Source organism: Elephantulus edwardii, unplaced genomic scaffold (assembly GCF_000299155.1).
Source record: "Elephantulus edwardii isolate Elephantulus edwardi_28Jun2011 unplaced genomic scaffold, EleEdw1.0 scaffold00137, whole genome shotgun sequence".
Lineage (NCBI taxonomy): Eukaryota > Metazoa > Chordata > Mammalia > Macroscelidea > Macroscelididae > Elephantulus > Elephantulus edwardii.
This window is the reverse complement of record NW_006399887.1, coordinates 3,427,477-3,443,025: the sequence shown is the minus strand read 5'-3', so window position 1 is coordinate 3,443,025 and position 15,549 is coordinate 3,427,477. Positions and strand designations below refer to the sequence as shown.

The 15,549-nt window shown below is 40.0% G+C and overlaps 1 protein-coding gene across 1 annotated transcript in view; it reads right to left on the bottom strand.

Moving 5' to 3' along the window:
- The window catches only part of TEC (tec protein tyrosine kinase), a 145,257-nt gene that overhangs the window by 15,291 nt on the left and 114,417 nt on the right, over nucleotides 1-15,549 (bottom strand). The window contains exons 9-14 of the mRNA XM_006894160.1: nucleotides 11,671-11,750; nucleotides 9,760-9,893; nucleotides 9,215-9,289; nucleotides 7,683-7,854; nucleotides 7,303-7,519; nucleotides 1,385-1,449 (exon numbers count right to left, since the gene is read on the bottom strand). Coding sequence (XP_006894222.1) covers nucleotides 1,385-1,449; nucleotides 7,303-7,519; nucleotides 7,683-7,854; nucleotides 9,215-9,289; nucleotides 9,760-9,893; nucleotides 11,671-11,750 — 743 coding nt within the window. The remainder of the gene's footprint in view (nucleotides 1-1,384; nucleotides 1,450-7,302; nucleotides 7,520-7,682; nucleotides 7,855-9,214; nucleotides 9,290-9,759; nucleotides 9,894-11,670; nucleotides 11,751-15,549) is intronic.

The window sequence follows — 15,549 nt, the reverse complement described above, 5'->3', positions numbered from 1 at the left end:
TTTTTTTAAAAGTTACAAAAAGGAGGAAACTAAAAACATGCAGGTGTAGGTACAGGTATACTGGAAAACATCACCCTAAGTGCACTTCTGCGAAAATGAGAATCCACACGAGGAAATAAGGCCAGAAAGGAGAATATTTAACAGGCCACACTACCATCTAGTGGAAAAAACGACTAACACCACAATGTATACCTGGACATTTTAATGCATTTCTTTATCTCCGAAGAGTGACTAAGAGTTTTTTCTGTTTTGGTAAGCATTTGATTCCTCAAGTTTTACTTGTTAATTCTTCAAGATAATATGAAAATCACCTAAAGCCACACAACAAAGCATTATAAATAATAATAATTTCTCAACAGTTTGTTTCCCTAAGAAAAAAAATAACTAAAGTTGATAGTAAAAAGAATAAATTCAGCAATGAATTTTCAATAATCTATTTTAATAATAATGAAGCTCAACATCAAGAAAACAAAATATTCTCACCACTGTGACGAATGGCAGCGTCATGAAGGAGGGTGAAGAGACTGAGACTGTTAACAACTTTAGTTTGCTTTGCTCTACAATCAACACTCCTTGTACCAGTAGCCAGGAAATAAGAAGACAAACTGCATTGGGAAAGTCTATGGCTGGAGACCTCTGCAAAGTACTGAAGAGCAATGATGTCTGCCTAGAATCTAAGGTGCACCTGATCTAGGCCATCATGGTCTTTGCAATTACTTGCTATGGGTCAATGCTAAAGCTGGACAATGACTAGAGATAACGGAAAGAGAATTGATGCCTTTGAGCTGTGGTCTTGCAGAAGAGTACTGAAAATACCATGGACTACCAGGAGAACAAACAGGTTCATCCTAAAAAGAGTGAAATCAGGATGTCCCTTAGAGGCAAGGATTCTGATTCTGAAGCTTCGTTTGAGGTACTTTGGACATGTTGTAAGGTGAGACCAGTTCTTGGAGAGGAACATCATACTTGGGAGGGTGGAGGGTTAGCACAGGAGAGGAGATAGATTGATTCAGTGACTGGGCTAATGAGGGTATCAGAGACAATAAGATCAGCACGGGATAGAGCTGGGATTAGGGCTCTTGTACATAGGGTCACTATGAGTTGCAGGCGACTCAATAGCACATAACAACAACATCATTTTAATAATTTGAATAAAACATAATAATGAAGCAGGAAAAGCATTTAGTTTCCCTATTAAAAAGTTATGATCATTACTAATAATTCCGTTAATGGAGCAAAAGATACAATTTCAAACACCTCTTAAATAAGTGTCAGAGGAAGAAGTTGATGTCAACCGTAAAGAAAAAGGTATACTTTCTGTACCTGCAAGCCTCTTATCAATTTTATTAAAAATCTATAGACAATATTCACATATCAGTCATACCTGGCCATCCCAAAATCGGATACTTTCACAATGCCTGCTTCATTTACAAGACAATTTCTAGCAGCCTAGAAGACAATATTACAATGGTATGTTAGTTATAAAGCTTTACAATAAAAATAAAAATACATAATATCAGTTCACATTAAGTTTGGTGTAATTCAATCAATGTTTGCAAAATAATGGGAATGTCATCCTTTAAATTGTTTGCTCTCCATGGGACTAACTCCAATGTGTACTTAGGTTTTTTCTGGTTTTATTTTAAAAAAATTTCCATTGATTTCAATCCTCAAATTGTATCTCTTCCCACTCTCACTGTGGTTCCTGTTTTCATTCAGCCCTCCAGCTGCATCCTTGCAACCTTCTGAGTTTTAAAAAAACCATGCTACCTTTCTGATTTGGACAAATGCTGCCTTGCTAATCCTGGGGATTGAGTATTTTAAGGACTAAGTATCTTCCTGGTGTTATTGTTGACTACACAGAACTGTGTACTCTTTGGCGAAGGAAGTTCTGGTGGCCTAGTGGGTAAGGAGTTACACTGCCAACCCAAAAGTACATGGTTCAAATCCACTTGTTGCTCTGAGGGAGAAAGATGGGCAATCTCCTCCTATGGGGTTTATAGCTTCTGAAAACTTGAGGGTCAGCTATGTATCAGCTTGGCTCAATGACAGCATGCTGAGTCATTGAATTGAATGGGTAAAAATTGTGCTTTAGGGATGAGTTCAGTTCTAAACTCAGAGAGTGGCTGAGGGCCTCAGGGTTGCCACTAGTTTCTTTCAAGCTAGTAGGCCTGGCCATTATTGTGATTTGGAGTTTTGTTCTCACCTACATTATCCAGGACCCTTCCCTTGGGTTTCTGTGAATCATATTGGAGCCACCTCCCTTCGAGGTGGACTCAAATAGCCAGAGGGCATAACCTCTGTGTTAGCTGTACAACCCCGTAGGGACGACATCCCCAGAGCTCTCTAAGGGAAAGATGAGGGCCATCAAAAGGATGATTTCTTATAGACATATGAATAAGGCTGTGCCATATTTTCAAGGGGACTTTTAAGATCTCAAGCTGGCTCCAAAACACCTGGCCTATAGAACAAACAGATATGTCTTAGAGAAATATGACAAAGCTTCATCTCATATACTTTGGGCATGTTGCTAGGAAAGGCTATTTCTTGGAGAGGGACATCATGCTTGGAAAGCTGGAGGGTCGGTAAAAGAGAGAAAGACTCTCAACCAGAGAAGGATTGACATAATGACAAATTGTGAGGATGGCACAGGATAGTACAGGGTTCAGGTCTGCTGTTCACAGGGTCACCACGTGTAGTCTTTGATTTAAAGAAGGAACAAAACATGTAACACTAAAAAAAAAATGAGTTTGGTGAAGATTTAGTATTTTATCAGAAGCATTCAACGAACCTTGACGTTGGGCCAGGAATCATTTCCCTCAACGTCAGTTGAAGACCGCTTTTTGTCCTCCTCACCTTTTTCCTACACAAATGACTGTTGACTTTCCATCCCTCCTCCTACTCCCCTCTGTCTGTTTAACAGACAGGAGAAGCTGCTGCAGTGAGGGGAGGAACCCACGGTCCCTGAAATAGCAGACTGTTCTATCATCATAATCACTCTATGCGTTATTAGAAAGAAAAACATGTCATCATCCTCAAAGTCATTTTCCTTCTGTCCATATGCCTCGAACTGAACTTCTTTCTACAGAAAATAGGCTCTGAGGGAACTGAGCAGCCACAGAGGATGTGGCAACATCTGCTGCCACTCTGCAAGCTTTAGCAAACATGAAGCAACTTAGCAAATTAATTGCTAGAGCATGGTAGGGGAGGTGTGCTGCCTACGGAGTTTATAAAATGGTCTGAGAAGGTGAACAGATATGGGCAGGTGAGAAGAACTACTCCCCCCCCAAAAAAAAAAAAAAAAAAGAAGAACTACTCCCATAAACACACCTAGTATGGATAGAACATACTTCTACATTCATTTGAGCATCTCTCTTCAGAGTGCTAAAGAGCAATAATATCAGTTTAGAGACTAAGGTGTTCCTGATACAGGCCATGGTGTTTGCAATTGCTTGCTTGTATCTGAAAGCTGGACAATGCCTAAGGCTGACAGAAGAAAAATCGATGCCTTTGAGTTGTGGTGCTAGAGAAGAGTATTGAACATACTATGGACTAGCAAGAGAATAAATAGGTCTGTCCTGAAGAAGGTGAATCCAGTTTGCTCTTTGTAGGCAAGGACTTTGAAGTTCCTTCACAAATACTTTGGTATGTCTCCAGGAGGGATCACTCCTTAGAAAAGGACATATTGCTTGGAAGGGTAGAGAGTCAGCACAGGAAGACCCTGGATGAGATGATGGACTGACACAGTAACTGTAGCAATGGGGTCAGGGTGTCAGAGATGGTGAGGTTGGCTCAGGATAGGGCACGGTTCAGAGCCATTGTTCATAGGGTCGTTATGAGTCAGAGTTGACTTGATGGCATAATAACAACAATAACAACATGAGCATATGCTGTGCAGGATAGTACAGAGTTCAGATCTGCTGTTCACAGGGTCTACATGAATCATACTTGCCTTTATGGCACCTAGAAACAATAACATGTTGTGATGTTGTTATTGTTATGTGTCATTGGACTCATAGCAACCTTATGCACAACAGCTCTGAAGCCTGCCCTGTCCTGAACCTGTTTCAATGACTCCTACACACCTACCCCCACTGCCCCAGTCACTATATCAATCCATCTCATCTGGGCGGGGTCTTCCTTTCCTGTGCTGTCCTTCCACTCTTCCAAGCATGATGTCCTTCTCTAAGGATCACTCCTTCCTGGCCCCGTGCCCAAAGTATGTGAGATAGAGCTTCAAAATCCTAGCCTCCAAGGAGAAACTTGGTACTACAACTCTGATTTTCAGCTAACACAATGTTGCCTGGAATAAAATTCTACACTTCTGAACTTCCCTTTAGGCTAGGAATGGACTTGTGATGAAGTTCTGGCCAATGAGGTACAAGGGGAAGTGTTACTTGAGACTTCTAAGAAGTTTCCACAAAGAGCCACACCCATCTTTCATTACTGCCATCTTCCAGAGGGAACTTCAGTGTGATGGACAAGGACAAGGGAAGCCAATCTAAAGTTCAGCAGTTCTAATCCACCGGTGCTCTGTGGAAGAAAGACAAGCGGTCTCATCTCATAAAGACTGACAGCCTCAGAAACGCAATGGAGGGTCGCCATGTGTTGACCAATCCCAGTTAGACTAGTTTTAGGGTATTTGCTGAGGGAACTTGGACGTGACAGATGAAGCTGCCAGTGGTGAGGACGAGGGACTGATTTTGCAAACGGCAGAAGGATGACCATGAATCCCCATCTTCTACTCTGTGGCACACCCCTCTAAAGTGACTACTTCCAGTCTTTTTCTCCCCCACCCCCAATGCTGTGGGTGTTAGGCAGCATCAAGTTGGTTTTCAAGCAAAGCGACATCATGTATGACAGAAGGGGACACTGTCAGTCTGGTCTGACACCAATGTCACAACTGTTGCTTCGTCAGAGTCTACCCTCAGAGCTACCGGGTCATTCCATCCCACTTCGGTAGTCTCCCTTTTACTGACTCAACACTTTACCTGGTGATGTCCTTCTCCAGAGACTGGTCTTTCTTGATAATATGCCCACAGTATATAAGACAGCGTGTTACCATACTCCCTTCTCAGGTTAAACTTCTATGAAGGAAGACTGGCGCATCTTTCTCTGGAGGAGCAGGCCTGTGGGTTGAACCTGCTAACTTTCTGTCTACAGCCATGCCAGCCTGAAAGTACTCAGTCCTGTCTAAGCTGTTGATTTTTCCTTTAGCATCTTCCTTCTTAACTACTCCGGCCAGAGCTCTCATTTTCAGTGTTAACCAAAACTCACTGCCGTACAGCTGATTCCCACCCATACCAACCCTGGACAACACAGCAGAACTGTCCTAAGGATTTCTAAAATCATGAATCTTTATACATACAGAATGCTATACTTTTCTCCTGCATGTCTGCTGCCTTTATTTAAATACTGTTTCATGTGTAGCCATTACTAGCAGGTCTTGTACTGTGTTCAGTTTCATTGATGCAGATAGTTAACTTGAAGAATTATTCTGAGAATACTTCAATTTATATCCTTCTCAGTGTTAAAACACTTAGTACAAACTACCATTGTTGTGGTTGTTGTAGCTGTTAGGTGCTGTCAACTACAACCCACAGTGATCCTAAGAACAACAGATCTCAACCCTGTCCTATCCTGGGCCATTCTCACAGAGATGCCATGGTCACAGGAAAAAAACCAGAAAATATTTCTTTCATCAAAATATGGTCTGTGTTGCCAAGTACAGTCTGCCACAGCCACACAGACCTCCGTTTTTCACTACTTTCAAAAGTATAAAAAAGAGGAAGGTATTTAGTTCATGAGTTTCAATATGATACAGATATTGTCATCATTGAGCATAAAGATAATCATCACTGTTCTGTATTATCATATCATCTATTTCACAAAGCAGCCCTTTGCCCCATCATGTAAGTTCCTTAAAGCAATCTTGTAAACAAAACAATACTAAAACTTAATAACTGATGTTTTAAGCAGAAGAGTCCAAAAGTGATTAAGCAGCTATCTCAAAACACAACCAGGAAATCAAATCTTTCATTTCTAGCTCTTCGGCTCCCAATCTACAGAATCAGCATAGTGCAGCCCTTACACGGAGGACTCCAGAGCCAAATTGGCAAGATATTTTATTGTATTTGTGTCTCTGCTTCACCATCTATAAATGCGCTCTAGTGCTATGTTGTCATTGTTGTTCTATCAGTCAAGTCAGGAGTGACCCATAGCTGACTCTCCAGTGGGTTATCACAGGCAGATCATTGGGGAGTAGACTGCCCATTCTTCTTCTGCAAAGCAGCTGATGGATTTGAACTGTGTGTCTTTGGGATTATAGCACAGCGCTTCTGTTATGAAGTCGCATTGCTAAACCAAAAGTGGTGACTCTCTGACTTTACTGCTCCTCCAGAAGAAATGGGTCCCTACTTTATCAGAAGAAAGAACTAAAATAAGTAAGTGTCTTTATTATAATGGCTTAGAATCAATAATAGAAAAGTTTCCTTTCTGATATTTCAGGAACTGACATAGACCTTCCCTTCCCTCCAGTTACTCAAAAGAGAAATAAAGCGAACCAAACGATTTCTTGTGATGTGTGAGGGAGAAAGAACTTGGGATTTAATCAGAGAAGCAGAGTCAACTCCTCATTTATCACATTAGGCAGGTCATTGCCCTTCCTTAAGCTAATCTCCAGTAGCAATATAAGCTTTCCTGGCTAACTATTCCAGGGGATAAATCTGGAGAGCAAATGAGTAATGCAAGAGAATTTGCCAGGCCACACTAACTTTGTAAATATTCTCTCACTGCCTTCCAGGAGAAACCAACTCACATCAACAATCTATTATGTTTCTGAGGCTGTAAATTGTACTGAAAGAGATTGTCCATCCCTCACAACTCCCTACGGACTAGGCCACCTGAGCTCCGTATGTGAATATCGTTGTTGTCGTTGTGTATCTTTAAGTCATAAGCACCCTCTAGCAGGTTTTCAGAGGCAGTACATCACATAGGAGTTGACTGACCATCTTTCTCCCATGGAACAAGTGGCAGATTTGAACCACGTACCTTTGTATTGGCAGCACAATTCCTTATCACTGAGCCACTAGAATTCCTTATGTAAATATAAGATCTAATAATTTTTCCTTTCAAATTTAAACTGACCAGGTCTAAAATGAAACCAAGCAATAAAACTGACATGTAACTGACCAAGTTTAAAAATAAATATTATTGGAGGGGAAAAATATGAGCATTATTATATTGTTGTTCATTTGTGTTAAGAAAGGAACCCAGTAAGTGAATGAAAATTCGGTGGTTTACCAGATCTCTGTGGATGAAGCTGTTCCTCTCCAAGTATTCCATTCCTTCACACACATCCTGGCATATGCTCAGCAGCATGTCCCTGGTAAAATGACCTTGTCTCTGCCGGAGGAAATTCAGGAGGCAGCCCCTTTCCATGAACTCCGCGACAATGTAGATGGGCTTTTGCTGTGTGCAAACACCATAAAGCTGTACTAACTTTGGATGTGTCAGTTTCCTGGCAAAGACATGTATGAGAATAGTTACAAATGGAGAGGGAAAACAAAACAAAGCCCAAATCAAATCAACAAACAAAAACCAGCCTGGGTTTTAACAGATAAGGTTGGCTACTTCTCTGTGAAAAAAAAATTAGACAGGAAGAAGATAGTAGCCTAGCTTACATCATCAGTTTGGCTTCTTCTATAAAGTCTTCCTCACACATTGCTCCTTCTCTGATGGTTTTGATGGCTACTTTGTATTGGGCTCGCCATTTGCCAAGCCTCACCACTCCAAACAGTCCACTCCCCAGCTCCCTCATAAAGGTCAGCTCTGAAGGGTTTATCTCCCATTTTTCTGTAAGACAGAGGGACGAAATTAGAATATTTAAGGAGAGGAAATCAAGGTGAAATCAGTAGGGGTGGGGGGAAGCAAACTAAAACCAAATTCAATCTAAAAGTTATAAGATAATAAAGTTATCAGGGAAAGGCTGAACAGACTTGCAACTTAAATCTAAAGGCAAACGGTGGTTTTCTAACCCCTGGCATAGGTGGTCTGCCATCTTGGCTGTTAGAACATGAACCAAGTGAACTGAAGAGAGTTTCATTGCCAACCCAAGGCTGGTGGTTCTAACCCACCAGCAATGAGAGATAATAAAAGGAAGGTCTGGTGGTGTAGACTACAGAACGTGGCACCACTAACCCAAAGGCTGTGCTTCGCTGGCAGTTCAAATCCACCAGTGGCTCCAAGAAGAAAAATGAATGATCTCTTTTCCTGAGATTTATAGCCTTGAAAACCCACCAGATGATGAGCTATGAGTTGGAATAATTTATAAAAGAACAATAATAACATTGTTTAAAAGTTTGTTTTGGGGATTATTATTTTAAACAAATATTTCTTTCATTAACATCCATTCCTCCAGAGTCTGTTAGTTTGTTTTTATTTCTAAATTCTATAAGGTTGGAGGAGATTTACCCAAACCAATCACAATGCCATCAACCTGAGTCTGACTCATGATGACCCTGCGTCTGACAGAGAGAACCGCTTCATAGAGTCTTCTTGGCAGTGATTTTTATGGAAGCAGATGACCAGGTCTTTTCTTTGGCACTAGCTCTGGGTGAGTCTGAACCTTCCACGTTTTGGTTGTAGTCCAGTGCAAACTGTTGGTAGCAATCCAAGGACCTCGTAAACAATGTAGTCAGCTATATGAAAACTTTTGCTCAAAGTAACAAAGACAGTCAAGCTGGGTGACTTCTCTATCCCATCCATCCTTGCATCCCTTTAAGTAACAAAGATGGTGAGGAGAAGAGCTTTGGATCATTTTAGATATTACATGCTAATACTCTTTTTTACACTATCAAAGTTTTCTATTGAATTATGAAAATCCAAAGGCTAGGGTTACTTTTGTGTAATACTCGTCATTTGTTAAAGCACTTCCACTATGTGAGGGAGCTCGGGTGGCCTAAGGAGCTGTGTTGCCAATCAATAAACCCGACAGGTGGCTCGGGTTTACCAGATGTCCACAGGAGGAAGACGGGCAAACACCTCATGTCACATCTACTGCCTCTGGAAGGTCAGCTAGCTGTGCGTCAGTTCTGATTCAGAGGCACACACCACCAACAACAAGGTGAGAGTCTGTACATCTGAAAATTTGCCTTGCTGTTAAGAGATTATTTTCAAGAAAAATGAGCCAATGCATCTAAAAAATGAGAGTTACCATAGCTGAATCCGGCAGTAGTGGGCGCATTCTTCCCCTTTACACTAACAGGGTACCGTAACCTTGTGACCAGGCCTAGAAAACAAGAATAATATTGTAGAAAAATAATTCTTAATTGTTCTGAATGCACTAAACTAGAAACTCTCTTATAAAATTTCCTCTTTTGTTCATTCACAAGTCATCTTCTATGCGTGCGTACAACACAAGCTGTCAGTGGTGAAGAAAAATGTAGGAGGAAATTTGATCAGAGACAAGAAGAGTCCATATGTAGAAAAAAAAATCTTAAGAATGACATCATATTTTAAACACATTAAGAATGAAGTTACTGTGTGTAGCTCTAGCAAAAGGAGGGGGGAGGCACCGAGGCAAGTGGGCAGGTTGGAAGCAAAAACAGACAGAGGGGAAAATAGGCTTTTTGTTTACTGGACAGAAGTGTAGCTACTCTCTAGATCATTCCACAAGTCATTTTAAGTACGACACTGTTTATCAGGGACCGTGTCTGATTTTTAGAACTGCTTTCCATTTGAAATGGGTTTTTAACTCACCTGCTGCATTGTGCTTATGATACTCAATAACCTCGGGAATTGAAGCGAAAGCATGCTTTTCTGCTAAGTAATACTTCTTCGGAGATGTTGTTGTTTCCTTTATATGATAATGCCTGAAGCCTGAAGAACCTTCTCTATAACAATCAAAATAACAAAACGTGTCAGAGCCAAATTGATTAAAAGCATTCTTAAGATGTTTTCTATTGAGGATCCCTTTTTCTTCACTTTCTTCTTTTTTTTATTATTTTATTATTAATTTTAATGAACATTTACAGATATTTTGGATTTCTATTCATTCATTGTTGCACATTTTTCCCTGCCCACCCCTCTCCCCCAGTTCACTCTTCTCTTTGAAAAGTAAAAGAAAAATTCTTTCACTGATATGCAGTCCATCCCCTCAAGTCCACTCCACTATGCAGCCTTTGTTCTGGACTTCTGTCATGACAATAATACCTAGTCATATATCCCTCTTAAAAAGTGCTCTCCCTCATCTGTTTCAATGCAGTATACATAATTTATACATACTTCATAATCCTCTTTCTCAGTCTCCCCCCAACCCCAACAGGTGGAAGCTTTTGAGGAGGTCACTGATAACATACGTGATTCCTTACAGAGTATTTCCAACTACAATAGCAGCAGAACATCTTAACTTAGAGGGTTCTTGTTTTTTGTTTCTGCTATTGTAAATGTGGATCTATCTAGAGTACTTACTCCACTTAAAGTCAGTACATTAAACTTACAAAAGGTATATAATTCATGTCTACTATCTTCACAAACACTGGTGAGAATGGATGTAGAGAGTTGAGCTGCATCTATCTGGAGGCACAGGTTTATTCTGAGGAGAAGGGTGAGCAATCTCCTACTGTGTGGTTTACAGTTTCTGAAACAGCCTCACCCACTCCGTCAGCCCCAGTAAGTGTCAGCCATGAGGCTGAGGGGTTCTTTACGTTTCTATAATGCAGGCGAACTTCTGACGTGTTGCTCACAGGGTTGCTGTGAGTCAGAGCCAGTCATACAACATAACAGCAGACACAGATATTCTCAAGTCATCTCCTGGAAAGAACCCTTTCAAGATAACTTCCCATTTCTCTTTTTGATAAAATCTTAAACTCTTGAGCCGGACATAGCCTGGCCTCTCTTTTTTCCTCTCCAGAGTTCTCTCTCCTCCCATCACTCTGTCCCTCCCACTTTATACTCCAATAGGCTCATTCCAGTTCCTCAAATTCATCATCTTTCTCCTCTGGGTCCTCGCACCGGAAGTTGATCTGGTCAGAAGCATTTCCCTCTCTTCAATTTTTGCTTACCTCACTAGTCAGATTTCACCTTGACATTGCTTCGAAAACCTTTCAGGACTAACTCAAGGAGATGAGGTTACACTCCAGCTTTGTCACCTCTCATAACACTCATAGAGCACAGCTTATCTGTTGTTGTTGCTATGTGTCAGCAAGTTAGAACAAACCCATGGCTGATTCTCTCAACAAGATTTTAGAGGCTGTAAATCCCATGAGAAGAGACTGCTCATCTTTTTTACCTCAGAGCAGCTGGTGAATTTGAATCTCTGGCCTTTGGAATGGAAGCACAACTCTTTACCCACTAGGCCACCCCTACTATTCTACTTAAAGATAAGCCCATGTGTGCTTTGCTCTTAATACTTAACACAGTGCACAATAATTATTTATTGAATGTTAAGTAAGATTCTGTAGTCATTCTCTACAACAGATTTAAAAAAAAAACAAAAAAAATCCAAATAATAGGGGAAATATTGAAAATACATATACAGAAAAATAGTTCAGACTTAAGACACCAAGATTAGATTTTTTTTTAAAACAGTGGTATGCAGTATAAATTTTTTAAATGAAGAAATTTCATACGAAAGGTTACTGGACTTGAAGATAAAGCCAGGCTACTTACCCTCCAAATTTTGTGTAAAGGGAGACTGTGTACATGCCTGGCTGACTGGAGTCTCTGACCATGAAACCGCCTTCCTTATCCTGAAATCCAGGTACAAGGAAAAGAGTCAGTCCAGCAGTAAATATCAATACCCCCAAGAAGACTGCAGAGCTCAGTCTCAAGATTTCACTATTATTCTTCTTTGCCAGAAAGTCTTCTTTGGAGCAGTGCAACATATCAATTGAGCTCCTGGATTCTCCAACTCACCTGACTTTCTATTAGTGTTCAGATTAATGGACCATGAGAATAGTCAAAGACATCACACTCACAGTTCCCCACATTCACAAATTCTCATAGACACTGGTGTGAAGTCTTTCAACAAGACAGTCTCTAAGGACACTCCCAGGACCAACAGAGAGGAGCTTACAATTCCTTTAGATCTTGGGCATGTGAGAAAAAAGTAAAAAAGCTTTAGTGATTGGGTTGCATATTATACAACCCAAATATTAATTTATTGGGTTACATCTGTCCCATTTGTTATAAGCTTTGACATTTGACTCATCCACAGTAGTCTTCCTGAAACTATCTCAGTGCTCTTTAAAGGATGTATTTTAAAATTCTTAATGCCCTTGAAAGTCAATGCTGAATTTACCTTTTTCTAAAAGAAGAGATGGTAGCACAAGTACCTTGTGCAGAAAAAATTAGAAGGTAGAAACAGCAATAAATGATGAGTGGATAAATCCCCATTAGATTCCAATGTGAAGATTATGAAACTTCAAATTATTCTATAAAAAACAATGTCTTCTATAGTATTTACACTGATTTATGATGAAAACTATGCATAGGGAATGCAACATAATTAAATAAGACCCCACAGATAAACTTGAAAGAGTAACTAGAAACAGAGATGTCATCATTAACAAATAATATAATTTTTATACTTAGTTATAACTTAATATAGCAAGTATAGGTAATTGGTCTAATAAAAAGTGTAATGCCAATTGCTCTTTATTATTTGATTTAGTCTCATGATATCCTTATTGCTACAAAGTAGAACTGTACTGTAGAGTTTTCTCGGTTTTTTGCTGAAGCTGGCCCCAGGCCTTTCTTCTGTGAAACTACTTGGTTAATAGTCAAAACTAACCTTTATGTATTACCTAGAAACCTTGTGGGAAGCCAATATTGGCAGGACTGAGAACTTGGGAACACTGGTGAGGTTTGAGACTGAGGTACCTGTGAACACATTTCAGGAACTGTCTTGACAGCATTCTGTTATTAATCTGGATTATATTTTTTACTTACCCACTATGGTTCTATATGGTCTGTGAGCTATTGTGTCAGATTTTGGACCCAGTAAAGCAGTAAGATTGGTGTTTAAATGAGTAGAAAGAGATATGGGAGTGTGGGGGATATATTTGACTTCATGAGAATTGGTTCAGTGTTCTTGATGTTGTTGATGGGGACAGTTTCCCTTTGCGAAGCTGGTAAAGGTGAGACATGGCCACCCCCACATGTCATTTGCTCTTTTTAAAACAAGATAATATTATATTGATAATTTACTCTTTTTTAATGTCCTAATAATATTAATGTTTCTAATATCCTAAATAATTTAGTCATCAGATAGTCCTATAAGGTAAACACCGGTGTTATTTCCCTTATACCGTGCAGTTAAGTAAGTGGGAGCACAGAAAAGTTAGACAGCCTGAACCAGATCACAGAAACAAAACTAAAATTTGGACCAAGGTCTCTCATAGTGGGCTCCACCAGAGGGGCATAAATTCTGTGGGCAGAGGGCATGGTTCTATGTAACTGGAATCCAACAAATTGAATCTATTCTTGCTTTCTTTATGCCAACTAAGTAAAAACAGCTCAGCAAATTCTTGACAAGTGGCAGTGAACAGGAGATAAAATGAGAAAGCATGTTTTGAAAAGATTAAGAACTTTTACTCAATAAAAGATCTAGATCATAAGTGCAGAAAATTCTAGCAATTCTGTTATAATTCAATCTTCTTATCTTATAGATGCAGTAAGTAGGACAATGAGTCATTACTAGATTCAGATCTCTTTACTCAGTCCAATGTTGTTTCTTCTAGACCACATTTTAGCCTTTTTAAAAATTTTATACTGGTTTTATTTTAAATGTAAGAATTTCAGTGTGTTTATTTGTTAAGGAAAGGGAATATTTCATTTAACTTTCTACAAGAAAGACTCCTGTTGTTAAGTTCTCTGACTAAGGATGATAGAAGAAGAATCAATGCCTTTGAGTTGGGGTGCTGGAGAAGAGTATTGAATATACTATGGACTGCCAAAATAACAGTTAGTTCAGTCCTGGAGATGGTGAAACCAAGATGCTCCTTGGAGGCAAGGATTTTGAAGCTCTGTTTCATGTACTTTGGGCATGTTGCCAGGAAGGACCAGTCCTTGGAGAAGGACATCATGTTTAGAAAGGTGGAGAGATAGTGCAGGAGAGGAAGATCCTGGATGAGATGGATTGAACAGTAATTGGGTTAATGGAGGTAAGTGTATTGGAAACAGTGAGACTGGCTCAGGATAGGGCAGGGTGAGAGCTGTTGTACACAGGTTTGCTCTGAGTGGCAGGTGACTTGAGGGCACATAACAACAACAGCAAATGAGAAACGAAGTTGTGATGCCTGCTATGAAGTAGAGAAGTTAGAAAACATGCTGAGTGAAATTAAGTCAGACAAAAAGGACAAATAAGATATGACTCACTTAGATGAAATATAGGCAAAGACACAGAGAAAAAAGTTTACTAGTGGTCCCTAGTGGGGTTGGGAGGAGGGTGGAATGGGGAAGGACTACTTAAAGAGTGCTGAGTTTCTGTTGTTATGTACCATAGAGTCAGAACAGACTAATCGCTGGTCTCCCAGTTGGTTTTCAAGTAGATGGATTGACACAGTGACTAAAACAATGGTCTCAAGTATGTATGTCAGAGATGATGAGGATGGCACAGGATAGGACAGGGTTCAGATCTGTTGTTCACAGGGTCACTATGAGTCTTACTTTACTCGATGGTACATAACAACAACAACAACAATAAATTGCAGGGCAAGAGATTATCCATCTCCCATGGAGCAGATGGTGGATTTGAATGGTGTGTTTTTGGGTTGGCAGCACAACACCTTACCACAAAGTAATCAGAGCTCCTAAGTTTCTATTAATGGAAGTGAAAAAAAAAAAAATCTAGAATTTAACAATGCCATTAGATTGGACATATAAAAATGGCCGAGGTGACAAAAGGTTCTTACATGTTTTCATGGATTTTACTGTTTATCCCCCCAAAATAGGTGTCAGCTTCCTTAGCCATGATTCTCCCTATCATGTAATTACTTAACCTCTATGGTGTTAAGGTGCGCTGGGGGCCTACTGGCAAGAAGCTGTGTTGCAATCTCAAAGGCACACTGTTTGAGACCACCACCTACTCCATAGGGGAAGGATGGGCAATTTCCTCTTGTGTGATTAATTACCTCGGAAAACCCACTGGCGGGTCAGTTATGGTTTGATTCCAACTCCAGAGTACACAACAACAAAAACATGATGATAGAGTGGCAGGATAAAAGGCAATATTGATGTAATTGTCACCCAGGATGTGGTCTGAGAAGGGAATAATCAATTACTTGGAAGGGAATTACGGTGGAATGCAAAGACTTTAATTAGAGCACAGCCTCGTTCAGCATTTCTTAAGCTCAAGGAACTGAAGAATAAATTCAAACCTCGAGTTGCTACAATCAAGGATGCTTTAGGCACAATGTTAAATGATCCAGGAGGTATCAAAAGAAATGGAAGGAATATACTGAGTCATTGTATCAAAAGGAATTGGAAGATACAGAAGGATTTAATGAAATAACATTTGAGCAGGAGCCTATGGTGATGAAGGCAGAA